The sequence below is a fragment of the Epinephelus lanceolatus genome, chromosome 23 (genome assembly GCF_041903045.1).
Source record: "Epinephelus lanceolatus isolate andai-2023 chromosome 23, ASM4190304v1, whole genome shotgun sequence".
NCBI lineage: Eukaryota > Metazoa > Chordata > Actinopteri > Perciformes > Serranidae > Epinephelus > Epinephelus lanceolatus.
The window spans coordinates 14,160,776-14,188,654 of NC_135756.1; the positions used below are offsets into that span (position 1 = coordinate 14,160,776).

The 27,879-nt window shown below is 43.3% G+C and overlaps 1 protein-coding gene across 4 annotated transcripts in view; it reads right to left on the reverse strand.

Annotated features, from left to right (window-relative positions):
- The window catches only part of pcloa (piccolo presynaptic cytomatrix protein a), a 90,695-nt gene that overhangs the window by 26,006 nt on the left and 36,810 nt on the right, over positions 1–27,879 (reverse strand). For 3 of the 4 annotated variants that reach the window (XM_078165148.1, XM_078165149.1, XM_033615012.2), the window contains exons 5-16: positions 23,719–27,823; positions 21,837–23,377; positions 17,951–20,018; positions 14,772–14,819; positions 14,133–14,215; positions 13,831–13,906; positions 12,227–12,352; positions 5,549–5,657; positions 3,275–3,339; positions 2,758–2,942; positions 928–978; positions 571–701 (exon numbers count right to left, since the gene is read on the reverse strand). In XM_078165148.1, the coding sequence (XP_078021274.1) occupies positions 571–701; positions 928–978; positions 2,758–2,942; positions 3,275–3,339; positions 5,549–5,657; positions 12,227–12,352; positions 13,831–13,906; positions 14,133–14,215; positions 14,772–14,819; positions 17,951–20,018; positions 21,837–23,377; positions 23,719–27,823 (8,588 nt within the window). The remainder of the gene's footprint in view (positions 1–570; positions 702–927; positions 979–2,757; positions 2,943–3,274; positions 3,340–5,548; positions 5,658–12,226; positions 12,353–13,830; positions 13,907–14,132; positions 14,216–14,771; positions 14,820–17,950; positions 20,019–21,836; positions 23,378–23,718; positions 27,824–27,879) is intronic. The other variant, XM_033615016.2, reaches the window with a different exon arrangement.

The following is a 27,879-nucleotide window of genomic DNA, read 5'->3' on the forward strand; positions in this document are numbered from 1 at the left end:
GAGTGTGGATCGTATTGCAGGTAAATATGAGAGCTATTGATTTTGACTGCACTCACACCTACAGTAGAGCTCCCATCAACGGGGGCGACATCAACACAAGTACACCAGCAACTTCATATCATTTACATAATGTTTGTGTCATTCAGGGGCTGATGAGTCCCGTAACAGGAAGTTCATATCACATACTGCTGGAACTACATTATAAAACATAGCATACGATGGACCTGATGTAGGTGCTATGGAACTGATACCAAAGACAGGCCATGTGCTGCACATTGAAAGATGTCATGGTAAGCCAAAATCAATCGTAAATCGATTTTAAAATGAATGGAAATTAGGTTTGAGCTTAACGAACTGGCTACCTTTGTAGCCTGGATGTAAAATGGGGATATCTAAGCAGGTGTATCACTCAAACTCCTTCTCTAAAAGTGGCTGAAAAAGACAGTAAACTATAAGAACAGTCACATTTTACACACTCTTTTCTTATTCTGTATCATTCATCCTAAAATGGCCTTGCTCCTGTTCTGAACTACTTAAGGTGTGCTCGCAGGCTCTAGGCCCTTGACTCACCCTCTCCCTGGCAGAAGATACACTTTAACAAACGGGTCAGAGTAGCCATTGTTGTCCCGCGGGGAGAGGTTTCTAGCCTGCAGGACGTGGACGATCAAGTTGCCAAGCTGCTTGTCGTAGTGGATTTGAAGCTGTGGAAAGAAACACATTGAATTACAATGGATTCCAATGCATCCGTGGAGAGAAACAGTGTGAGAGAACTGTGTGAAACTCACTTTACTCCGTATATTTATTCAATGTAATGTTTTTTGAAATGCGGAAAGACACAGTAAAACTAACAGTGATCACATTCTGTACTACATCTAAAATATCAACTAAATTTAAACGTGGCAGAGCTCATCCTTTTGTTTCACAGACCTGGATCTCTCCGGAGACGGGGTGGGACTGGGTTTTCGTTCCCTCTGCAGTCTGTAAGAAATAAAAGCAACATGCTTAGATACCGCTGTAGGTGGATCTGGTGGGTGTTCATACTGTACACTATGTACTATATCTACTTTGCTGTGCTTCCTGCAGTGCTTGAGGCTAATCAAGTTAAACTCTTGATGCATGTTTTACTTTTTATTTTAGGTAAATTATAAGTGGTGAATTCTAACATAACAATTCTTCGCTAAATGTTATATTGATAATAAAAGAAGAGCTGTCCTATGAGGCAGATTTTAAAGGAGCTCTATGTGATTTTCAGAGCGTATTTATGATTCAGAGGTTGTCTGCACATGGTTCTCATCATGGAGGTGGCTAAGCCGGCAGCTAACGGTGCAAACAGCACTAACAATAGCAAAAGTGCTGACAGAGCTAACGGTGTTAACAGGTGGGGAACCAGAGGACAATTTTTTTTTGCTTGGATGGTAAAGGCATGACCCTCCCTCAAACCATTTCCCTCTGTGGAAACGAAGCTTTTATTTCCTTTAATTTCACAGATAAGAAACAATAAATTGTGAAGACAATAAAGCCTCCACAAAAACAGCATTTTAATTCTTGTGTGTGATTTATCCTGGCTTCATATGAGCAGAGGAAATCTCCGCTTGTTGCTAAGCTAATTTATACAATGTAAAATGCCATAGGCTTGTGCTAATAACGCTAGCATGTTATATTTGTTTGGAAAACATGTATAATGTATAAGACAGTTGTTTTGTAGGTGAACCTTGTGAGTTGTAATGGAGACGAATTTTGTAACGTTACCTTTGTTAAATGTTGCTGTTGTCCCTGGTTTTATATGAGTAGAGGAAATGTCTGCTAGCCACTAGGCTAATTTATACAATGTAAATTGCCATAGGCTTGTGCTAAAAACATTAGCATGTTGTATTTGTGGGGAAAATGTGTCCAGATAAAGACAAGTGTTTGTCTGAGTTATAGTGAAGCTGATTTGTGTACTTGCGTTTGAAATTGTCTCTGTTAAGCCATGTTTAATGTGTGTTTTGAATCAACTAAACTTTACAGCACTTCACAGAAACCCCGCCACACTAGTGTTTTGGAGGTGTAACTGCAGAGTGACAAAGAGACACTCCACCGCACAAGTATAAATGCTCACAACAGTGTAGGCCATATGCGTCGGCTACGGTGTAGGCTCTGCTTAGCACTGACACGCAAGTATAAATCCTGCATAAAGGGGCTAAAATTCATGCGTTCAACCGGGTGTTGTGTTTCCATCAACGCTGATCAGAGCTGGAGCTGATAAATACTTGTGACTCCTGCAGTGTCATTTGACCAAGGTTTGAATGCTGATTGTAACCTTTCACATGACATAAAGAAGCCACATGTTAGCCGGTGTTAGCAGGTTTTTTGTACAGATGAAAAGCTGCTAGATTGGTAAAATGTCATGTGACAATCTGACATCTCAGACTGTTCATCAGCCTCTGATATAAAGCTCCTTTATCAAACCCTGTGTAATGTGTAAACAAATATGTTCCCCAGCTTTTATGTTTGAACTGGGAAAACAGGAAACTATAAATAGGAAATGAGTTTAAACAGTGATAATGGCTGCCAAAGCTCCCTGGGAACTGGGAAGTTAACAGTGTTGTAAGGACTAAATGGAAACTGCAGATGTATGAATAATGAGAAAGCAATTTGTCCAGCAATTCATAATGATACTGCACTTCAGGGATGTACTGTAAGGCGTGACGAAAACTACAAATTCTTAAAATGTTCATGCTCAATCTATTCTCAGCTGAACATGACAAACGGACTCGCCTTGCTGCTGTGGCGTTTCTTGCTTACGGACGGTGATCCTGGCTGACCGGGGCTGGAGGTCGCTGAGGTGGTGGGGGGCAGACCGGAGGAAGAGGTGGAGGTGGGAGCCTGCTGCTGGGACACCTTCTGCAGCTCAGCCGCCAGCTGCTTGGGGTCAACACCTGGAGACCTGGGAGGTCTGTCACCTAGAGGGAGTCACACCAGACACACAAGATCACCATTACGCATCCACAGGGAGAGGGCGACAGGAAACCTTTACAGGGTGGGAGCTCTTTTTAAAACAATCTAATAGTCCTAGTGTAATGCAGACAGAAAGAGGAAATAGGCCACCAGTAATACATGTCTGAGCTGGAGAAAAGAGAGAATTGTAGATGAAAGCATTATGACAAGAGAATCTAAAAATTGCAAGAGACAAAAGTTAATTGGGAAATACTGAGAAGGCAGAGACGGCAGTGGGGAGGAAGTGAGAAGCAGCATCACATGCTGGGATTGGAGTTATAAAAATACTTGAGCTTACTTTTGCTGTGCTCCTGGAAATCTAGGTGCTCTGAACTGTCTGACTCAGCCAGCATGTTGAGATCACTGAAACACAGGAAGTTAATGTGCCATATTATTATTCAAAGGAGAAAAAAAATAAGTAGAGGAAAACCGAAGGACATGCACTGTTCTTATGTTTTGATATGAAAAGTAAATGCACAACAAGTCGTATATAACCCAGTTAATCATGAGCAAGTAATTCCTGTACAACCCATGTTATCAGGAAGGCTGCGATCATGTAAACCTCTGCCACCCGGGACTTTCCCCAGGAGACTGGTGTTCGGATTCATCTGAAATCTCTTGAGTGCTTTCAAACCTCCTACAAAGTTGCCTAGAGTCGGTTCGTGTTCTCACGGCAGCATTTACAAGCGGACCAGATCAAATGTCTTGCGCGAGAAAGCTGCTCTTGATTGGTCAGAATTTCCATGCAGGAAAAATCCAGGAAGTAAACAAAACGTTGAAGAAGAGTACACTTGCAAGATAAATGTGACAATTTCTAATGTCACAATGGAGGGACAACTACGCAGGTTGATTTTAGCGCTGCTCATCGTGGACTATATTGCTGTCATTGTTCATTTTAGTCAAACCATACAGTTTGAAAACGAGGCGCGGCTCCAACTAGAAAACAATGTTTTGATGCATTGGATGTGCTGAATGTGCATATTAAGGCAGTACAGGAGGAGGTGCACATTAATAATCCTCCAGGACTGTAACATGCTCATGTTTAACCCAAACAATGTGTCATGTGACAGCAGTTGGTTCAGATCCAGGTCGGAACACGTTCTCACCACAAACGAACCGCACCAGAGTTCATTTGTAACCGGACTGAGACCACCTCTTCAAGAAAGTCTCAATCCGGTTGTTTTGGCGGAGTGTGATTGCTGTGTTCACACCTGCCCAAATGAACCGCACTTAGGGGGCAAATGAACCTGAATTCAACTGAACCGAACCAAACAGGGCAGGTGTGAAAGCACCCTTAGGGTACGTTATCACCATGTTTCTTTCTCCTATGTGACTTTACTTGCCGAAAGCCTGGTTTACAGTTTTGTTGTGTGTCCATATTTCCGTACAGTATACAGTGTGCAACCATAGTGTTCAGAGAAGGGAAATGCATCTCTTTTTGGACGTATAGAAACGAAGAATAAACGAGACATAAACCAAACCTACACGACTTTACCGTAAGTAGCCTGAGTGACTTTAAGTTAAGTATGTAACGTCATTCAAGGGGCGTTAATTAATTTGCGATCATAGGAACCATTAAAGGCGCTGTATGTAAGAATGTGGCCAAAACGGTTACTGCACTCAAATTCAAAATACTGCCGTGAGCCGTGTCCGCCCCCCCCTCCCCTACAGATTCGAGGTTGCTGGACAGCGTCACGCTGGAGACTGATTTGTTTGCCCACGGGCGGCTGCCGTGGCAGGGCTGCGTCGCCGCGTCCTTGATCTTCGGTTTTCCAGCGGACCGTTCGAGCAAGTCCAGCTTCTCTGCTGCTAACGCTGCTGCCAGGATACAGCTGAGGAGGAGCCGGCTGCTAATGCTATGTACCGGGACACTGCTAACGCTGCTTGCCGTGCTGCTGTAGCTCAGTCATAACTGTAACTGATTCTGAGACTCTACTGACTGCATGACTGGTAGACGGCGGTGGGTGGCGCAACAGGCCAAAACACAAATTCAAAACATAAACATGATTTGCGGACCGTAAAAACGTTTTTTAAATGCAAATATTCTGGCTGTACTATTGTTGTCGGTGAGATCAGTATGTTATATGAACATTATTCCTTAGTCTCTGTGACATATTAGGATGATTTTATGACTACTTGCTTTAGATTTCTTACATATAGCTCCTTTAAGATAAGATAAGGATACAATGGATGAAGATGAAGACAAGGAAAACAGGACTGATTAGTTAACTCAATCAGGGTGGGCAGAGTTAGCAATCATGACCTTACTTTGAAATATTGAAAATGAGAAATCAGATTATATTTTAAAGGTGGATGTTTTGTAGAATTGAATGTGTAATTTGGAATATTAAGCTTTTGCAAGTCATGATAATGAATGGAAAAAAGAAAAAAATAGTACAGGGAGACATCAGGGAGATAACGAGACAGGAAATGTAAGAGATGCAATAATGGGTGATGATTACAGTGAAAGAGTGATGCTGAAGGAAATAAAGAAATAACAGGAGGATGAGTACGACAAACTAAAAATAGAACGCAGGAGAGAAAGATAGAAAGTGACAAAGATTATACTCACAGTCTGACACACACTTCTGCTTCATTGCACGGCTGCCCAACGAGCCCTTGCACCTCTTCGTAGGTTTTCCCCGTCAGAAGAACACCATTCCACTCCAGGACTTGCATTCCTGTACACAAGTATTTACACACACAAGGAAACAATCAAAAATACAGTACACTGAATGTCTGAAGCAAATGTTTCACCTCAAACCAAAACCAAAATCTTGAAGTGAGCAGACAAAGATCAATTCATAAGGATGGGGAACAGATCAGGGTCTAACATCCATCCCTTGATTAGATTCACAGGGAAAAAACAAGCTTCTTGTACTCAAACGTCGTATGCATCAGACTGCAAGCCAAAACTGGAGCAATAAATGCTGCTGACAGCCCAAACAGCAGCTGTGTGACAAAGCTGCTCGTGGAGCGTTCGGGCGCAGAACTGGGTTAAAAGGAATGTGAAATTGACCTCATGTTATTTCAGCTAAAAAACTATCATTAACAGGACAACATTTTAAATATGATGCATTATGGCCTGGGAAAAACACAGAAAACCAATAAGATGCTAGTTTCAAGTCAAGCAAAAGACAAACGGGCCATTTATTTATATTTAATACAGCAGTGAGAGCTCATATGAATCCACACGGCACTGCAAACACACGGCATCCTCCAAAACACACCCTGCCCACTGGCAGGACTTACACGGATTGAAACAGCTCATCAGGAGGGTCCGTTTGCGACGATACTCTCGAGCTGCATGTGTGAATGACAAGAGAAGCTACTGTAGTTTCTCCATGATATCATTCATGCCAACTCAATCGCCAGAAAAAAATGTTGGCATTGTATGTTTCTGCATATGCATATGTTACATCTGCATGTTAATATGTACAGTTAACAACCCTGTGGTTCAACACATTCTCACTCCCACCTCGTCACATATCAACATTTGGTCATGGATGTTCCACGTCCAGATACGACATGGAAGGTACCCTGGGCGCGTTGGTTGTTGATGTTCTGGGACGCTGTATCAAGTTCTGCCTGTTACATGCATTGTCTTCTTTCAAGATACACTTTCGTTAATAAATGCACTACGTCAGTACAACAACGCAAATTGATGTTTTTTTCCCCCCCAACATCTAACGCACGTGGTTAGGTTTAGGCAACAAAAACATGTGGTTAGGTTTAGGAAAAAAAAAACAGGGTTTGGCGTTATGATCTTACAGGACACAAACACCGCTCTCCTGGGTGAAAGTTGCTGCTGGACCCACCCACCACCACTCCAGCCCGCCCTTCTCAGACTTTCGCCGCCTTAACTTTCATTCTTGTCTCACTGTGTTCCCCCCGATGCTGCCAAGTGCCGTTAAACCCCTGGCATCTGGTCGCGTATGATGCTGACGTTTAAGGACGGCTTCTTTTGTCAGTGTCTGACTCAAGTCACTGCAAAGATGCCAGATTTTGACGACTCTGGGGTGAGTCCAGGCTCTGTGGTTTATGTGTGGTAGGTTTAGGCACATAAACCACTTGGTTATGGTTCAGAAAAGATGTTTTGGCTTAAAACACCCAGCAACATCTATGCAAAAGCAATCACTTTTAGAAGCTGCTGGAACAAGTGATGGGTCGCTACAAAACCCCCACCTTTGGCACCTAAAAAGCTGCTGGGAATAAAGCAATGACTCGCTAAATCACAACCTGTTTTGTTGTTGGTCTCGAACAGTGTTCTGCAGTGGTCTACAGCTTGATCGGCATCTTGTCTAGGTGTCATTCCATCGACCATCCCCTCCACCTCCACGTGAATAAGACAGCTTATATATTATGTAATGTACAGAACATAATGTAATGTTTCATGGTTTGGAGAAACATACAATGCCAGTATTTTCTTCTGCCGACTGAATTGTCACACTTTATTGTTGAATGTGAGTTACAGTTTGCACAAATTTAAAGAGACTTGAACTCTGGTGATCAGAAAAACAGGCATGTATTCATACACTTAGCGTCCCTCTGTGACAGTAAGCCTCTGACAACATTTCTCCATATTCACACCACGGAGGGTGAGGCGCCGTGTTCCCACTGGCGGAACCAAAGTACTTTGCAGCCATTCTGCTCAGTGTTGATGACAGGGTTACGGCTGTTATCATGGTTGAGCTGTCCTCGCAGCTAACAACACCGCAGATGCATCTTGACTCTTGGACTGCGGCGATCATGAACAGCCTCGGCCTATACCTTTGACTTGTGTCTGTACATGGAATGACAATGTGTGAGACAAGCACAGAGAGGGCTGGACGACAACTGCAGAGACAGAATAAGATGACAGTGAGACGTAGCAAAGGATTATAGCAAGAAGCAGGGTAGAGATGCATATGAAACTTTACTGACCCAAATGTTTCCTTGAGTTTATTAGAAGGAAATTATGCTTAATTATGGGTGGGCTGCTTTGAGTGACAGGCTGTCTGTCAATAGTGTCCTTGGCTTCTTAGTCAGATCCACCCCTAGCCCCTCCACTGCGACCGTCTCTTGTCCAAATATGGTCACTTCTGGCTCAAAAAAAAAACAAGACAGCGACAGCCAAAATGCCTTTTTGGTCCACAAACCAATGGATGACGTCTCGGTAGCTATGTATATTAGTTTTATGGTCTGTGGTCAAGAAACTAAGTGTTGATGATAGTAAAAAATCTCTTGCTCTTAAAGGATAGGGCAAGTAGTTAAATAAAACCAATGACAGTCTAGCTTACTTAATGGAGAAGTCCATGGTATAGGTTGGCAGTCTGAAAAGAATCCGAGGCACTCTGCTTTTTCCTCATGTTTAATTCCTTGGTTTTTCACTCTGCTTGGATTGATGGGCTTTTCTGTGTTTTCCCTGAATGGATTTATCTGCCTTTGCCAACGTGTACGACCCCTGACCTCCTCAGTTAAGATTTGGATTCGAGAAACGGTTCTTGACGTTCGTGTTTCTCTCTGCATATGGGTACCAGTTATGTACTAAATCGTTACATACAGGGCCTGGAAAGTGAACATTCCTATAAAGGGTGAGGAAGGTGTACTTTCAAAGGCTAATGAGGAATCACCCTAGATAATAAATGTCCAAAGCCATATCAACAACAGTACTGAACACTGAGAGGAAGGTATAATGTAAAAATACACAGAATAAATCACCCTCAGTAGAGTCAGCACCTCCAAGATGAGACCATGGTCCTCTGTCGGAAACTGGTGGTTTGCCCTGTCCAGGTTGGGAGAGAGTTACTGCCTCAAGCGAGGGAGTTCAAGTATCTTGGGGTCTTGCTCACGAGTGAGGGTAGAAGGATTAGCGGGATGGTGTGGCTTCTGCAGTGATGCGGGCACTGCGCCGCTCTGTCGTGGTGAAGAAGGAGCTGAGCCAGAAGGCAAAGCTTTCAATTTACTGGTCCATCTACATCCCAACCCTCACCTATGGTCATGAACTCTGGGTAGTGACCGAAAGAATGAGATTGTGGATACAAGCGGTGGAAATGACTTTCCTCCGTGGGGTGGCTGGGCTCAGCCTTAGAGACAGGGTGAGGAACTCGGACATCCGGAGGGAGTTCGGAGTGGAGCCGCTGCTCCTTTGAGTCGAAAAGGGTCAGTTGAGGTGGTTCGGGCATCTGATCAGGATGCTTCCTGGGCGCCTCCTGTTAGAGGTGTTCTGGGCACGTCCCACTGGTAGGAGGCCCCGGGACAGACCCAGAACACGCTGGAGGGATTACATATCTCATCTGGCCGGGAACACCTTGGGGTCTCCCAGGAGGAGCTGGGAAGTGTTGCCAGGGAGAGGGACATCTGAGGTGCTTTGCTTGGCCTTGGTCGCCCCCGCGACCCAGCCCCAGATAAGCGGATGAAAATGGATGGATGGATGGATGGATGGATGGAATACTTATCCATAACCATAACAGCAACAAGAATATGAGATGCAGAGGAAGAAAGACAAAACTACTGATGTTATTTCATATTGAACCAGGAGTGATTAATCCTCATTAAGCGATAGAAAGCTAATTTTTCATACTCATTTTAAAAGATTTGTTCTGTATTGGGTTTTGTTGACACTCCGGCAGCGTGGCTCCTGGGATGGTAATGTTGAACAGGTGTGGATTGCTGTGAAATTTGCTACAGATTGCTGTGAAACCTATTGCACATATTGGAGGTCCTCAGAGAAGAAATTCTAATAACTTTTGGGATCCTCAGACTGTTCATCTGGCACCATCACGATGCCCGAATTTGAATCTGCAATACCTGCAAAACTAATAACGTTCCTGCCAGCCTCAGCTGCGCTTTGTGTTCGGTGCTAATTAGCAAATGGCAAATGTTAATATGACGAACGCAGTGAACAACGCCTGCAAAACATCTGCATGTTAAAACATTGCTCGTGTTAGCATTTAGCTCAAAGCACTGCCGTGTTTAATTAGTAGATGTATCATTTTACAACAGGGATCTCGTAACTTCCACTATGTTGTAAAAAGCCCCAATATTTCACAATGGTTCCCAACTGGATTTGTTTTATTTGTATTTTTTCATTAAGAAGTTTTTACTGGAAACATTTTAGAATGTCCTGATACAGACGTAGAGGGAGGAAAAGAAGAGAAAAGGCAATGTGAAAGGAAAAAAAGGAAACAGAGGGAGAGACAAACAAGAACAGAAAGTGCGAGGAGATTTGCCCACGCTCACACACACACACACACACACACACACACAGACAGATGGATAGCACACTACCCAGGTCCAAACCGAGCCATAATTCTCCCTCTCCCTATCTCACCGTCCATAGATCACCAGCGTGGCGGCCTCAAAAAAGCGCAGGGCACAGCTTTACTGATTGTCTGACGCACTTGATGTGGCTCAACATGGAGATTAAAGGGGACTGTGAGCAGACAGATGGACTGGGAGGGTGAGAGAGGGTTAACTGTTCCCAGACTCCCCCATGTGAAATCAATACCACCTCATGAAATGTGTTCCCGTTAATATACCACACAGCAATTTATCCTGAGGTGGCGTCAGTGAGAGGTGTGTAAGGGTGAACTCACAGGTCATACATCTGTGGGTTAGTGCGCAATGGGCACATGGTGAAATAGCTAACTGTGGCAGCTGGAGTTTCGATCGTCTGTATATGAAACAGAAGTAGAAAGTCCGAGAACAGTCTAGGACATAAGCTCTTGTAAAACCACATTGTGATGTTTTTAAACTTTGGTATTTGTATGAATCAAATAAAGGAGATATACCACACTGCATGGCAGGTTTTGATATGTTTCCTTAGACAGATCAAGGTTAGTATCCCCTGTTTACAGTCTGTGTTAAGCTAAGCTCATCTTCATATTTAACGTCACCCAGTCGTCAGAATAAATTTTGGCATTGTACATTTTTGCAAACCACAGATACACATTTGTACGTTTCATTTGTTGAATTTGTATGTTTCATATCTAGCAGATACCTGTTGCAGCTCATTCCCTCTTCCAACTCTTCAAATACTGACGCTTGGTCTATGACCCTCGCCTGTAGACACCAATGCACAGAGACAGTCTTAGTGGTATTATGACACGCCAAGGAGCAGCAGCACTTTCTGGTGCAACTACTGTAGTATAAAGAGTGAGAAAGTTTGCATAAGGTGGAGAGAGCACACCTCTCTGCCCTTCCACGCGCTTGCATGAAAAGACATAAGGCAAAGAGAGCACACCTCTCTGACCTTCTGTATGCTTATGTGGAAAGCCTGAGGCAGAGAGATCAAACCTCTCTGCCCTTCCATGCGCAAACAAGGAAAGCCAAAGGCAAAGAGAGCACACCTCCCTGCCCTTCCATGCGCCTACATGTAAAGCCTATGGGAGGAAGAGCAGCAGCAAAGACCCCCCAGGAACAGAACAGAGCAGCATCAATGACAAACAGAAATGACATTGATAAGTCAGACACAGCGTGAAAAGGAGGAGCTGGGGTGGAGGCGGGTTGCAAAGCAGCTTGCAGAGGAAGCAGCAACAGTAGGCAGGCCAGAGCAGTTTAAATAGGGCGCCCTGAATGAGATTCACTGGTTGGTTGCATAGAAAGGAATCATGTGATCTATCAGCTGACTCCCTTCCATCAATCAGCTGCTCCATCAGTTGATAGGGCAGTTTGAGATCAGCTGATGTAGCTGGGATGTGAGCTGAGTTTGTCCTGCCTGAACTAACGCTATGCTCAATGTGTTTTAGGTAAATTCATTTTGAAAAAGACTGCATGCATTTATGCATTTGTGTCCCTTAACATCCAACACTGACACAGGAGGCTACCTAGCGTGTCATATTTTGACGTGTCAGGCCGCTGACCATGCGCTGTTATCATCATCATTAAAAAACAGCCTGTTTTGTCAGCTTTTTTTGTTTGTTGGTCTCATCTGCTGCCATGTGCTGCCATTTTGCCGAGGTGTCACATCAAAAATCCCTCCTCCCTCTTACTTGGCTCATACACATGTAACCTGAACTATCTCACTTTTGAAATGTCGACATGATTGATATGAAACGTACAAATTTAACTGTGGTTTACAAAAACATTCAATGTCAAGATTTTATTTTGGTGACTGGGTGGCATAAAACCTTGCAAAAGAAAATCCTTTCTGGTTGATTTTCTTTATATCTAGCCAACAAATTATGCTGATTTTTAATTTATTGTAATTTATTTATTCATTCATTTATTTATTGCACAAGGGGAAGTTTAATTTGGCAACAGAGCTTACCTTCGAGAATCTTCCCTGTTTGTTCTGCAGCTCCTCCTGGTAGCACTTTGGCAACGTAGGCTCCGATGTCTCCATTACTGCCTGGGACCTCTTTCCCTCCAACTACACGGATACCCAGACCATTTCCTGCTTAGGACCAACAACAAAGAAGCGGCATCATTAATTAGTCTATAGCATCATTGGCATTTAGAAAGAATTATAAAGTATAGACACATATATAGTCTACCCTATGAAGCCAAAACACATTGACTACAATGGGGCTAATGAAAGGTGTACAGTTGACCTTAAGAGTACAACAGTTAATACACGTTATATGTATTTACATGAAAAATAAATGTATTTTTATAGTTGTTGTAGTTCAATGTGCCATCTGATACCAACCCCACTAACCAACCCCTGCTAAATGTGCTAAGTTTTGGCGACGGAATAAGGAACGCTGCCATTTAAAAAAAAAAAAAATGCTGTATTCAAATATTTCTGCATACTGGGGTCCCTATACTGTCTTTAAATTACATAACTTGTGTATGACTGGAAAACGGAGTTGACAGCCTTATACTCTTTATACTATTTCAGATCTGCACACAGTTTGACCAGTATTTAATTTAAGTAGCCTCAAAATAAAATTAATAAATTAAGAAAACAATTAATTGTTCACCCCTAAATTGAACTATTGATTAAATACCATGCAGTCAATATTTAATTTTTCTTTTTTGTGACTACCTCTGCTTTCTAAAAAAGAAAATAAGGCCTTAACACAGAGTAGATACAAAATACATGTGGAAATATGATTAATTGGATTATATTTGCAGCCACTGGGTGTGGATGAGGGGCCCACTTCTGAAAATGTTGTCCCCCTGCCCATATTTCCTAACACTAGCCTGCCGATTATTCACAAATCCCTCGACAGGTCACACATAAAGAACTTCACCTACACAGAGGCACAACCCCCCCTTCACTTTTTACACTATTTAACACGGTTGTGGAAGCAAGAACAAAATGACTGAGGCAAAATGACTCAGTTCAGCAGCGGGTCCTCGTAAACAAAACGCTTCCTTTGTGGGCTGTCTGTTAATTGCGTAAGATAATCCTGAGTGTGAGGGATACGCCATTTTGAGCATTTGCAATGACTGATGAGCGTGGAAAAGAGCCAAATCAAAAGGGAAGCCAGGAAATGAAATGTCTGCCTGCTTTGAGCCTGGAGGAATGGTGTGATGGAACGTAATGGCAGGGGAAGTGACTCGCCAGTTTGTTGAGATCTGGCATGAATATCAAGCAAACAGAATGCATGATGCACACTTGTCATGCTCTGCGGAGCTAATGGGACGTCATGATCCATATTAATGTGTACTTTTTACTGTCTTCATCTTTATTTTGAATCTATTTCACGATCATTTAAATTCAATCGGGGGAAACAATGCGCATGCTGTAAACAGTGCATATTTGATGCAGTCAGTAAGCAACGGGGTCAATAAAATCTGATGCATGCATCACTGTCAATAATGCATTAGCTTGTAATACATGCCTCTTTAAATCCACATTATCCCACTCTTTGCATGCTGCTTTTGTTGTTAGTGGATGAAACGTAGTAAAGTGTGGTACTGTACCTGAGACACTGCGATCTTTGGGATCCCTCTGCAGTTTGACCCTGAGGTGAGGGAAGGGGTAGTACGGGCCTTTTCCCTGTGGCCCATACACAATGGTGAGATGTCATGTATGTACAAGGTAAATGGGAAACAGTTCAGTATGGAAGCTTTGCAACATGGACATATATGCGGCATTTAAGTGCCTCGCGTTATCATGAGCGTACATACCACATATAGATATCCACGTGAGTGTGGATGCATGCAACAGTACATGTGAGAACTTGACATCAGTATATGCTTGTGTTTTTCCCCCCCTCTTTCACCTGTCTCTTCTCTTGTCCGTTCTCTGGCCGTCCGTCTCTTGGCTTGTCAAACCAGTCTGTCTCCTCTCGTCTAAGATGGTAGGCTTCAGGGATAAAAACAAGCACGACTTTAGAGCCAATCTGAGGAGACAATCCATCACACTCTATAGGATGGGTGTCTTCACTTCATATAAAGGCTAATAATTGCCGTTAAGCAAAATTATAGTCATAAAAAGTGTAGTATACTAATCAAATAATAAAAACAAAAATAAAAAAGAGGAAAAAAGGGGCATAAAAAGAAGTATTTAATTTTCTTGTGAAAAGGGGAAAGGATGCCAAGCAACACATTTTTCACAGATATTATAAAATAAGCAGAAAAATATGCAGTTCAAGAGTAAATAAAAACAGTATTAGTACAGTAGCATAATCTAAACCTTTGGTGCAGTAATTTTCTCTAAATGTAAATGTTAGCTATGTCTTTTAATAAATTGTTAGTAAAATTAGTGTTTATTCATTGAAAGTTGTTTTAACCGTTGCAAATTAAGGTGGTATTTATTCCTTATTTGGTCATCATTTCATGGTGATTATGGTGCATTTGTGTGGTGCAGGTTAATGTGTTAATAGCTAATACATGACTAGAGAACTGAACTAATACTCTACCATTGGTCGCATCGTCTCTGTTCAAAGCCACCAGGGAATCACTTAGGGCTGGAATCAAGGCAAATGGGTTTATATTGCAAAATGATGGGTTCCAAATTTCTTAACAAATAGTTATGTTGCATTCAAGACTCCTCATATCACTTTATTAAACAATGGTTCCTCTATTAGAATCTGAACTTACTAACACTGTCACATTTTGCATCCCTTTTCAGGACTGAAATGCTCTCAGCTCGGAGACTAATCAAGTCGTTGCTGCGTAAGTGCCCCATAAAACACATTAAATAATGTGATAAAGTGGTTTTAGTAATAACTGGAGTACGCATCAACAATATATTGCATGTAAATTAAATTGATGGTTTATGGTTTTTACGAGGCAAAACAGCAGTAAACTGAGATCTACCCAAAATTCATGTTCTTGCTTAATTAAAAAAAAATTCAAAAATATATATTTTATATAAAAACAGTGTCCTCTGGGGGAAAAAGAGAAAAAAATGGAAAAATCTAAGTACATGTTTGCTCAGCAAATTATCATTTCAATAGTGTTCTTGTAATATTATCATTATTGTTTTTTTATCAAATTGTTTCCTTTTAAAACCAAATATACAGAAAATGCAATACAACCTTTAGGAAATTCAGTTCAAGGATGTTTTCACACTTGGTCCTTTTCAGCCCTCTAAGCAGACTCAGACACATTTTTTAAGGCATATGTAAACACTCCAAGAGAACTCAGACCCCTTTGAAGTGAACCAAACTCAGACCACCCCCTTCAAGTTCATGGGGAGGTTCACTTAATCTGTGCCATGTGAACACAAAGCGCTCCAGGTTCACTTCACACTGCTCTTTGCCATTGTATTTAGCCCTCTAGATCACAATCTACTGCACTGGGACGCTTGGAAAAACAGACAAAACCATGTTGGCTTGTAATGCTTGCAAGGACGCAGGACAAGGAGTAGTTTGGTCCACAGAAGAAAGTCTCCAGATGTGGAATGTACAACACGTCAAACGGCAACAGTGTACAGCAGAGAAACGCTAAGGTTTTCCTCCAATTTTAAGTTCAACTAAAGGGGAGGGGCGTCATAACTGCAATGCAGTGCTACGTCAAAGTAAAAAAAAAAAACTACTGCTGTGTCTCAAATCACATACTTCCATTAGCACACTTCCATGTAGTATACTATGTGCACTATGTACTTATTGGCGTAGAGTGCAAATTTCGACAGGGTAGTGTTGTCTCAAACCAAACAAGGCTGTTGTGCACTCACTGGAATGTGACGACTGCAAATTAGCGAGTTAGCAAACTAGCATTAGCATTCGCGTTATCGTTCGTGGTGCCAAATCATTACAGACTGCTAAATTAACCCAATAAACACTGCTGGCTCATACCCGACAACAGTATAGTGGTGCTTAGTGCAAAAAAACACATGTATTTGTACAATGCAGCGACGTTCACGGTTGCACAGTCCTCGGCCCCCATTTCCAGTTTGAAAAGTGGTCCCTCCCCTTCTACTACGTAGCTAAAATGGCGACCATTGGGGGCGAGAAGTGTCCATAGTTCCACAATCAACTTCTTGACCGTTTTGAGTGCACCATCCGGGTACTCATAGTGCACTGCATTTTTCCGTACTCCTCAGTGTGAACGCACTTATGCACTCAAAATACTAAGTGTAAGTACAGAAGTGCGCGATTTGAGACACAGCATATGTCAATATATAGTGGAAACAGAAAGAGGACTGAGGCCCCATTAGAGCTGAAGTTGACCAGAAAGAGAACAGAGTCCTCTGAACTGAGTCCCTTTTCTGTTGGTCCACTTTTTGCGCCACTGTAATTGGACTGAGTTTGGTTCATTTAAAAAGGACTATATGTGAAAACACCCTAAATAAACTGTTCAAAAAGGTTAATATGGCATAAATGTATTCCATGCAACATAAAGACATGGATGTATCACAATACATACAAGCAAGTATTCACGACAAGACATGCAAGTTAAAGTTGTATATTTATTACACACATATAACTGTTGCAAACAGATACCATGCATTTCAATAAAGTATGACAGCATCCTGATTTAAAGGTCCATTGTGTAAGATTAAGGGGGATACATTGACAAATATGGGATATAATATTCATATCAATGTTTTCATTAGTGTATAATCACCCAAATCTAAGAAATATTGTATTTTTCGTTGCCTCAGAATGATTTGCTTATATCTGCATAGGAAGGGGGTCCTCCTCCATGGAGTCCACCATGTTGTTTCTACAGTAACCCAGAAAGGACAAACCAAACACTTGCTCAAGATAGGGCCGTATTGTTTTTTTTGCATTAGCCACAGTAGTTCTCCACATGCATGGCACACAGGAGAAATTTCAGTTGGACACTAGATGGCACTAAATCCGACACGCTAGCCCTTTAAATTATTGTCTTTTAGTAAGGGTCATCTTGCCTATCGTTTAGTATCATAACAGTTTAACCCCTAGATATATTTATACACTTTAATATTATGTAAGTAAAGCAACACTAACCACCAGTAAAAGAACTGGTTTAACTGAGAGATATCTGTACCAATTATGTAAATTGTGTAACTGGGGGAGGCACTTTTTCAGTTTATCATTTGTGTGGGGGAGAAAGTTTCCAAAATCTGACCTGAATTGTGAAGGATTTTTTAAGCCTTATATGCTTAACAAGCAGAAAATGAAAGACCGTGAAAATCTTTAAGTGTTGAAAGAGCTACAAATGACAGCATGCAGACTACCACAAGTGAGCAATTGCTATTTGAGGAGGGGAACCTCCCACACAATGTAGCTGTAACAGAAAGTTAGACTGTGCGGTGTCATGCAGTGCACTAATATAGGAAAGTGTTACACAATATCTGGAATGCAGATGGAAACACAGTACATGCATTAAAATACATTCAAGCAAACCCTATAAGACATAGAAGTGTACAAAGGCATGCATGCACACTATATCTCAACTAAGTGACCACAAGTACTGACACCAGAAAACAAAAAGAGGATACATTCACCAGAGTTAAGGTTAGACACATGCAGACTTTGAATAAACACACAAAACCTAAGTATTACACACATTAGTACTGAATGCAAGCAAGACAAACCATAACCAGACACTCTCAAGGATGAGATATTAAAAAGGAAAAGAGCGACAGTGTGACAAGTCTGTTTTTTACCTTCACTATCTGACATGGTGCCCTGAAGGTCATCCAGTAGCACATAACCCCTACCCCTGGTTGGCTCTTCCCTGATATGTTGCTGCTGGGAGTCCTGCAACGATAAGCAGGAACCAAACTGGTCCCTTGAATCAGCTGAGATGGGTGGCAGAGGTCCCGCTGACGCACGGGCCATGCCCATAGGCTGCCCTACAGGGCTCAATGGACTCTCCTCCTCCGAGTTTTGGGCCACTATGGGTATTCGACCACGACCACTTTGCACAATGGGAAGGCTGGTGGGTTTGGTGCGACCAGATGGGGTTTGATAGCTGGGTACATCTCCGGATGTTTCGCCGTCCCCTTTAAGCCTCAGTGAGGAGCTTGAGGGGTCTCTTTTGATAGACAGGTCCAAGCCATAGCAGGATGTGGGCCTGGATGAGGGTCTTGAGCGACTACCGCTAGGATAGGCAGAGTCCAAACCCAAGCTCTGGCCCAAGTTCAGTGACCCAGCCAAGTTGGCACCCAAGGTGGACCCTAGGTATTTTTGTTGCTCAGCAATATTCTTACGAAGGCCGAAGGTAATCTCATCTTGCGAGAGCCGGCTAGATCTTGCCGATGCACTGGTTGACCCAAGATAGCTGGTATAGTCTGTCTCCAAAGCTCTGCTGTCTGTCATAGAAGAATACTTTGAAGAGATCTTAGGATCTAATAATGGAGTCTTGTGTTTTTGGTACAACATGGATGCTGGGAGTTGTTTAGCTGCTTGTTTCTCAAGAGTAAGTCGACTGATGCTGTACTTGTCTGTCTTTGGATAGTGTCTTTGGGAGTAACCAGAGATGCTCGAGCTTGGGGTATAGTAGTGCTGGGAGAGGCCTGTCAGTTGTTCTAAGTTTTCTGTCCCACCTGTACTTCTCCTAAACTCTTGCTTGAGCTGCTGCTTCAGGAGTTTCAGTTCATACGGCTCCTCCATTGTATCCTCTTCATCAGGGGTCTTTCCAAAAGTATGGAGTCTAGAGGTGGATCCCAGATAGTCAGTAGACCCCAGATCTGCAGCACTCCTGCGCAGCAGCTTCTCTGCCTTGGCCAACTCCCTCTCAGCCAGACTGTAAGATGAAGACAGACCTGTGGAGCCCTTAGCCAGTTCTGCAGCATCTTCCAGCAGCATGTAACTCCGAGGTGTATGGTGATCTACATCTGTGTAATAGGAATCGGAGACAGCTGACATGGGGCTACGTGCTATACTTCCCACTTCCAAGGCTCTGAGGTCAAGGTGGTTGCCATATTTGTCATACTTGACTCCCAGGTAAGCTGATGATGTGGGATCAGGTTGGCGGCTAATGACATCATACTTGGTTGCATCCAGCTCTGAGAGGAGGGCGGCTTGTCTGGCGGCTTTCTGCTGCAACAGGAGCATCTGGTGGTAACTCTGCTGCTGGGAGCTAGTGAGCGATGGGACAGAGGAGTAAAGAGAATGAGATTGGTAGGACTGGGTAGGTTGGTAGAGAGACTGCTGGTATTGGCTTTGATTGTATTGGTACTGGGAGTATTTTCCATACTCATGCTTGGTTTGAGGTGGGACAAAGTCATCCAGTTCTGACTGGGGAGCTGTCCTGGGACGTTCAAGACCATGACCTTCAATCTCTTCATCTTCACCAGCTCCAAGCCCACCTCTTGTCTCTCGGATGTTACTAACCTCACTGTCCGACATGTAGTCTCTGTCCTCTGCAACACTCTGTAAATAGGCCCTTTCCCTCTTCTCTCTTTCCTTCAGCAGCACATCTTTTCTACGATTAATACCCATCTCCAAGTACCTAAGCTTGGCATCAATCTCTTTCTCTTCCTCATCTAACTCTGCTTGTCTTTTGCGGAGCTTGGAAGACTCACGCTCCACCAGATCTAGCTCACGATCAATGTCTTGCAGGATCTTGGCACGTGCCATGTTGGAATTGCGGCACATTCTTCTGCGGGCCGAGCCAGTGCTGTATGCCGTCTGGCCAGTCGTTGTTGACTCATCCTCTGATGGTGGATTGGGGAGAGTTCTCTTCACCTTCTTTTGAGTGCCTGTTGGTGTGCCACCTGAGCTTTTCCCCTGTAGGAGGAGTAAACAAAAAACTGATTAGGAATTCAAACAGGTTTCTTAATCCTCAAAATAAATGAGGCAGCTGGTTATGTGTTCCAAAGAATTTGAAAAATGGCTTTCTCTGAACCACATTACTCAGATAAAATTAACCTGAGATGACTGCTAAGGGCATCAACTAAAGCCATGACTATAAATTAGGATATGACCATGGTGTTTTTGAGTGTATGAAAGGTTATTGCAAAACACACCTTTTGTGCATCCCAGTAGAATATGTATTCCTGCCCCTAAAAGTTACCCACTACTCACTAAATTGCACATGCCTAAGTTTGGTTTAAAAAAGTAATTTATTCACATTAAGCCTCTGTGGATCTCTGACAGCTCAGTATTTTTTCTGCAAGCTCAGCTCATTTCCCATCCTTTTATGTATGAGATTCTCACCAGTGAATTGCCCAGGCAGAAAACTGACTTCCATATTCCATGAGGGCCAGGAGCAACATGGATACCTAAGTGGGTATATGTAACCTATTCAGTTGTTTCATATACTTCCCTTTGTGTATACTTTTCCCTCTGTATATCCACAAACAAAATGAAATAACAGCTTGCTTGTTTTGTTTACGTTACACACAATAAAGTAAGGATGCATAATGTAATACACTACTTCTAAGGCTGGCTGTGTGGTGAAGAAAATAGCAGCAGTATACCAAGTGACAGTGTGGTGTTCAAGCTTCTTCATGCAAACATGGAGAGAACATGCAAACTCTTGCTGTGGGGCAGGATAACTAACCATTGAGACATCATGTCACTTGCGCTACATGAGCATGACATGACAAAGAATGGTTTCATTTGTGTTGCAAGACGCTTGACTAACCATTAGTTTTACATGGAGCAGTGATTCTTGGAATGTATTATTTCACAGGACAATTATCTGAAAACTGAATTTCTATGAGGAATAAGGTGTTTTTGTCTTGTTTCATGTTTGAAACAGACAAATATTTACTCATGTATGAGTAAAACAGTCAAATTCAAAGGCTAAGAATTGCCGTGCTGCCACTTTTTTTAATGCCATTATTTCAAGATAACAGGTTAATTAATGTATTATCTTAAGAAAACACGCTTTGTTATCCAGTTATCCCAAGAAAACAAAAGGTTGTTTATTCTGTCATCTCAATAGAACAAGCTCTGTTATCTCTAGGTAATGAGATAATTACAAAAATGTCTTTTCCCCTTATTAGGCTTCTTAAAATGTTTATCAGAGATTAGGGGTGGCATGCCAGTATGCAGAGGTGGGAACTGTAGCAACTGATTTAAGGTCACAGGGTAAGATCAAGGAGTACCTATTATTGATAATAGTGATCGCAACAGACGGTATTGGTAATAAAGACTATCTAATGCAAAATAAAATAAATAATATTAATAAACAACCTTTTGTTTTCTCATGATAATGGGTTATTATCTCATTATCACGAGATAACAAGCCTCATTTTCTTGAAATAACAAAATAATTATCTCAAGATAATTGCATTAAATAAATAATATTTGGCATTGCAATTCTTGGCCTCTGTACAAAACAAACCTAATCTGAGAAACACTGCCATCATTAGAGCTGCTGCCTGCTCGTATTTTGTGAAAACTGGACTGAAGATGGAAATACGTCTCCAGAAACATCTAAATTAGTTTTGCACATTATTAACCAAAAGACTAGTTTAAACACAGATAACATTCTTATCATCTTCCAGTTAAAATAAACCCATATTTGTGTTTTTGCTAGCCAGCACCCATGTTCTTTCATGTATTTATGTCATGTAAAGTGATACATGTAGTACTCACAGTATAACTATCACCACACTGGGTGCCAGATGTTGCCCTTTCTTCTCCTGTTGGACTCATGGGCTTAGGGTCAGACATAGATCTCTGCATGGCTTTTGGTCCCCTTGGACTTGCTGGAGAGGCTTTTGATGGATCTGTACCTCCTCTTAGCTTTTGTGGGCTTGTATCACCCAGTGATTTGTCATAGGACACAAACTCAAGGGATTTGCTAGGGGATATGCAGGGGGATATGGGGGAATAGAGCACTTTGGGAGATTTAGGTGGGGCTTGAAGCATTGAGGACTCAACTTTGAGGTTAGGAGACTGGCCTATTTCTAAGGGGGTAGGTCGTTTCTTTGGTGAAGTCCTCTCAGAGTCAGACAGCTCCATCCTGGTGTCCATTCTAATGTTCCCCTCTGTATCAGTTTGTATAGAAATCTCAGTGTGGGCTTGAAGAGACATCTCTGACTGCCCACCCCTATCACCCCTGGCGGTGCGTGGTCGGCTTTGTCGGCTTCTGGTCTGAGCCTCCCATTCATCTTGGTCCTCATCGTCAGTCTGTACACAGCTGTCAACGCTCTTTTTAGCACTTCTCTTTTTTCGTCCTGCTGTGTAAGCTTTGCTGACCGTCTCATCCTCTTCATCTGTCTGGCACCCACTATCCGTGATCTTTCGGGACAGCACTGTGCCATCAGGTCCTAGGACAACTGCCTCCTGCACACCATGTCCTGGTAAGTCCCCACTTGGGTACATCTGACGAAGCTTCTGCTCTTCCAGTTGCATGCGCAGCTGCTCTTGGAGTCTCTGAATCTGCTCAAGCTGCTGTTGTTGCTGGGCATAGGTTTCTTTCTGCATCATAAGGTGAGCCTGTCTTTCTTCTTCTTGCTGGGACAGGATCTGCTGCTTCATGGCCTGCAGCTCCTCCAGTTCCTTCTGCACCAAGAGCTGTTCTTGCTCTCGGAACCGCTGAATCTCTTGGCGCTCCCACTCTAATTCCTCAGCTAGGCGCTGTTGCTTGAGTTTCTCCATCTCTAGCCTCTCACGCTCTGCCTGATACTGGCCATCCCCAGGAACCATGGGTGAAGACAGAGCTTCTAGTGACGCAGCTATAGCCTCCAGGGATGCATCAGTGTAGGTGTCAAGGGATAAAGAGGTTGTTGCTGTAGCGGCACCAGCAGTAGTAGTACCCCCTCTAGAGATCTCCAGATTGAGTGGGGCATCTCCTTGTTCTTCTGGTGCGGTAGTGGAGATGGTGGACAGGAAACTATGGGACCGTGTTAGTGGCAAATTCTGGAGGTTGGACAAGGAAGGCATGGTGTCGCTGGTATGCATACCTGACAGAGTGTTGTATGTTGTACTAAATATGGATCCAGGCTGGGTGGTAATGGCATACGTAGATGGGATTGGTGCTGCAACAGAGGAATAGACCACCCCATTTGATGACCTCAAGACGCTGCTTGTACCAAAGAGTGTACCAACAGCACTTGTGACTCTGGATTGGGAATAGGGTGGAATTGTCATTCCTGCGTAAGTCCCTTTCTTGGAGTAGTCAACAGCTTCACCTGTCAAAGTCAAAAAATATCAGTTGAGTCCAAATAATGCAGACTTATTCAATGTTGAAGCAAGCCATGCCTTATCCAAATAATGAAAAAAGGTGGAAAAGGGAAAAAAACCCTCCAATGTTGATAAGTGCAACAAGTATAAACAAGATGTACAGTAATAGCATGCAGGCACATGCAAAATGTATTACGATGAAAGGGCAAAAAAAAGAACAAAAAATGAAGTGTCCATGCAAAACAAAAAGAAAAGCAAAAACAAACAAAAATGCCACGTTAGCCAAGAATGAGTTGAGGCAGTTCAAAGTGACATTTAAGTGACAGGTCTGCAATGTCACTCCACTGACCTGCATCAGAAATCTTTGCAGCGGTAAGATCTACTGCACCCTCTGTGGTGCCACTGAAATTATAGCTGTTCTTACTCTTGTAAAAGAACAGACCAGCTTCTGCTAGGTTAGTGTCTGACATTGACGGTTTAATTCCACCAAACCCTCTCATGCCGTAAGGTGATCGGTCATACTGGTAATGGTCATCACGATATCCAAAGCGGTCTTCAGGCAGGGGTGTGGTAGGTTGCTGAGTAGTGCAGACTCCTGCAAATGGGAGCTTGTACACAACATCACAGCATACAGCTCTTTTTCCTGCAGTCAGATCAACTGGTTTGCCATCATCATCTGTGATGACAGCTGTGACCACCTCTGCAGAAGCAGCATCCACTGATACCACAGTGTTGAATGGTTTTGTTGTGCTAAGGTCAACAGCTCCTGCCACTGTGGTTGTACCCGTAGTTAATCCATTGGCAACACAATTTGCAACAGAAGTGGGTGCAATAGTGACAGGGATAGTCTGGAAAGTTCCTATACCTGTGCTTGATCCAACTGAGAGGTTAATAGGAATCTCTGTACCGGCATTAGTGGAGGGCTGAGAGTCTATGGGCCGATATATAATTTGAGAAACAGGCTCAAATGCTTTGTTTTTTGTTAGCTGAAGGGGCACTGAGGATACTTGAGCGGTGTCTAAATTGTCACATTGCTGGATTGTGGCAGAACAGGTCACAATGGTGATACTATCAGTCATTATAGAAACAGTAGACGATTCAGCACTGAGGTTGACCACAGGTGACTGCACTGCACTGTTCTGACGACTGACATCAGTTGCAAAAGACTGACGTCTTGGGTCTGGGCCAGCAGACAGATCCACACCATTCATGTCTGATCCTGGGTCCACCTTCATAGTCCTAAGATCTACCACCTCAGAAGGTTGAACAGCCTGTCCATTCTGTGCTGGCAAATGAGGCTTAGGTTTCTCCATAGAGATTGGGACACCATTTGCCCTTGGAGCTGGCACTGGTGGTGGTGTCCTTTCATGAACAACAGAGACGGTGGTCCTTTGAACTTCAGTGGTGACCACTTGAGAGATCAGGTTAGGCATAACAACAGGTGGCTGTGCCGAGGCAGATATAGCCTCAATTATGTGACAAGAGCTAGACACATGTTTTTCTGGGCCACAAATCTCTTGACTTTCAATGGATTCTGTGACTCGTGTGTATGCCAGAGGCACCCTGGTTGTTGTAGGAGGGGTTGGTTGTGGGTGCTGCTGTGGATATGATTGAGGTTGAGGCTGTGGTTGGTGATAACTTTGGGGCTGAGCTTGACGTGAAGGCGATGCCGGGCCAGGGCTGGAGGGAGCTTGAGTTGAGACAGTGTCTACTGGAGAGCTGGGCTGAGATGGCAGTGTGATGACGACATACGTGTCACGAAGATTGCTGGCATATCTTGGAGAAGAAGGAGACTTTGGTGACGGTTGAAATGGCTTGCTCTCAGAAGAAGGGCTCAGATTCAGGACATTGTCACTAGGACCAGTGGGAAGTACAGTGGGTCTTGGTGGATGTGGGGCATGGGCAGGTGAAGAAGGCTGTGACCCAGGCTTTGGTGCAATTGGTGGTTTAACACCATGTCCTGGTCGGTGACCATCTCCAATCCCTGCATGAATGGTTGGCTTTGGGGCAACAGGAGGGGGAACATGAGGCTTGTACATTGGTGTAACTGTTTGTCTTGTAGATGGTCCCTGGGCTGCGGTCATAGCTGCTGTCTCTGGCCTGACTGGAGTTACTGAAGCCTGAGGTGGAAGTGGAATTGGAGCTTTCCTGGGGAAAACAGTAGGTTTTGGTGGGGTGGGAGGAGGCAGTGGTGGTGCAACAGGTACTTCTGTTTTTTCCTGAGAATTAGCCCTACGCAGGACACTTGGCTTGGGGGGTATAGGTGGGGCAGTTGACACCACGCTGGGAATACTGGGTGTGTACTGAGGGACTGTGGGCAAGGGTGATACACTGGCAATCACAGGGGCTGATGTTCTTGGGAGTGCACTAGATAAGTCCACAATATCAGCCTGGGATTCTGCGATTGTTGTGTGAGGTTGCTGATCAGATGTTGATGATGGAGGGGGCTCGGCAACCACTGTCACAGGCTCAGTTTCCATCACTGATGTTGTGTCTGATACTGTGACTGTATCCTCTTCCTTTTTAATCACACTCTCGTCATCAGAAGATAGTTCTCCTGAAGAGCACTGTGTCACCTTTAAGTCTGGAATGGGATGGAGTGCCCTTTTAGAAGCAGTGGCTTCTACATCTGGCTCCTGCTGTGTTGGACTTGTTCCAGGAGTGAGCACTCTTTTAATTAGCTCTTCATAGGCAGTTTCAGCATCCAACAATGGTTTCCCATCTTTGCCTAATGTTACTGTGCTGCTTTTGGAGACGATATTCTCAGCAGGTTGAAACACAATTTTTGGGGTAGCACTTTCCTTTGTTGGCTGCATATTTTGATATTCCTGCTCAAGCTGCATGAATTCCTTCCTCTTCTTTATCATGTCTTCATAAACCTCATCTGGTGATCTTAGTTTTTTGGGCTGAGCAGGAACAACAATCTTCTCTGGTTCCGCTTGATCAGCTGTTGTATTATCAATAAGAGATGCATAGGCATAGTCTTCAATGAGCATGCCTCCATAAAGGGACTCTTTGCCCGGCTGAATCTCGCCTTTGTCGAGTGTCGGAGACTTAACCTTCAGCATTATTTCCTCATAAGCCTCATCAGCAGATTTGAGAGGTTTTTTCTGTGGTTTATCAGTATTTTGATCATCTGTCGGGGAGTGAAGAGATACTGATACAGGCAGTTGATATGTTTTCTGAACTGCTGCAATCTTTGAGGCATGGATTTCAAATCCCTCAGGGTCTGATTCAATACTAGGGGAGAAATCAGAGCAGGAGGATCGTCTGATTTCTTCCATCTCAGCTTCTTGCCTCAATTCCTCAGTTGGTGAGGCATCTTCAATGGGGGATAGGTTGCTTGGTGGTGTCTTTGGATGCTCTCGCCTCCTCTGGGCACGAATCTCATCTTTGTCTTTCTTGGATTTTTTCCCAGAGCCCTTTTGTTTTTCTTGCTCCTTAAGCAGCTCCTCTTCTTCTCTTAACTCTTCTTCCTCTGAGGAGTCTTCAATAGTTGGTAACATTTGACCAGGCTGTCTATGTTTGGCTTTTCTGTGTTGTTTACCCTCACCAGAACGGATATGGCTGGGACTACTACTGTCACTGTCTTCATCCAGTGATGAGAGGGATGTTGGGGATGTACCAGGAGTGAAACTGGATGCATGTAGACTGGATGATCCCTCACCTCTCGAACGATCGTCTGGAGAGTCTGTGAGGCTTTCCATTTCAGGCTCTCCATCATCATTAGGTATACGCATAGGGCTGCTGGTTGAATTTAGCTCCATAGTTTGGAATTTGCGAACTGCAGTACCACTCTGATGCTCCTCTTGTTTTGGTTCTTGTCCCTCCTCTTTCTGTAAATCAGGTTTATCCTGTGAGCCGTGGAGTAGCTTATCTTCTTCATCATCTGGACTTATAGTGCTTTTCTTAGTAAGTCGCCTGCCTTTTCCTGATGTACTCTTCTCTACAGCTTCTGTTGTCTTCTGTTCCATTTGCTTTTTCTCATTCTCTCTGATCTTGCGCCGGACTAGGTTTTCCTCATCAGACGGGGAAGCATCCTCATTCTCACTCATTTCCATTATCTGTTTTCGGATAAATTCCTCATCATCCCCAGACATTGGGCTCTCTTTTCCAAAGCTTTCACTGCTATCATCCAGAGAATCTGCCCTGATATCCATGGGTACAAGGAGCTTTTTCTTTGTGGTACCTTTGGCATTTTTCTCAGTAAGTTCTCTGTCATCTTCTGAGCTGGGTGAGTCAGGTGAGAGAGGAAGCACCTCTAATTTACGTCTCTTCTTTAGAGTGTCTGTTAGTTTCTCCTCGTCATCCTTTGGTTGCGTGATTGCCTGGGCCTCAAGAATGGGAAGGACTGTGCTTTCCAGCTTGGCTAGGTCTGATGGGCTGGTGGGACTGCTGTCCTTGGCAGCCATTTCTTTCTCTCCAGGTTCTTTCAAGGTCTCCACTGTTTTCACCTGTTGGATTGAAATAAGGCACAATTATTATTTTTACTCAGACACTACACTAAAAA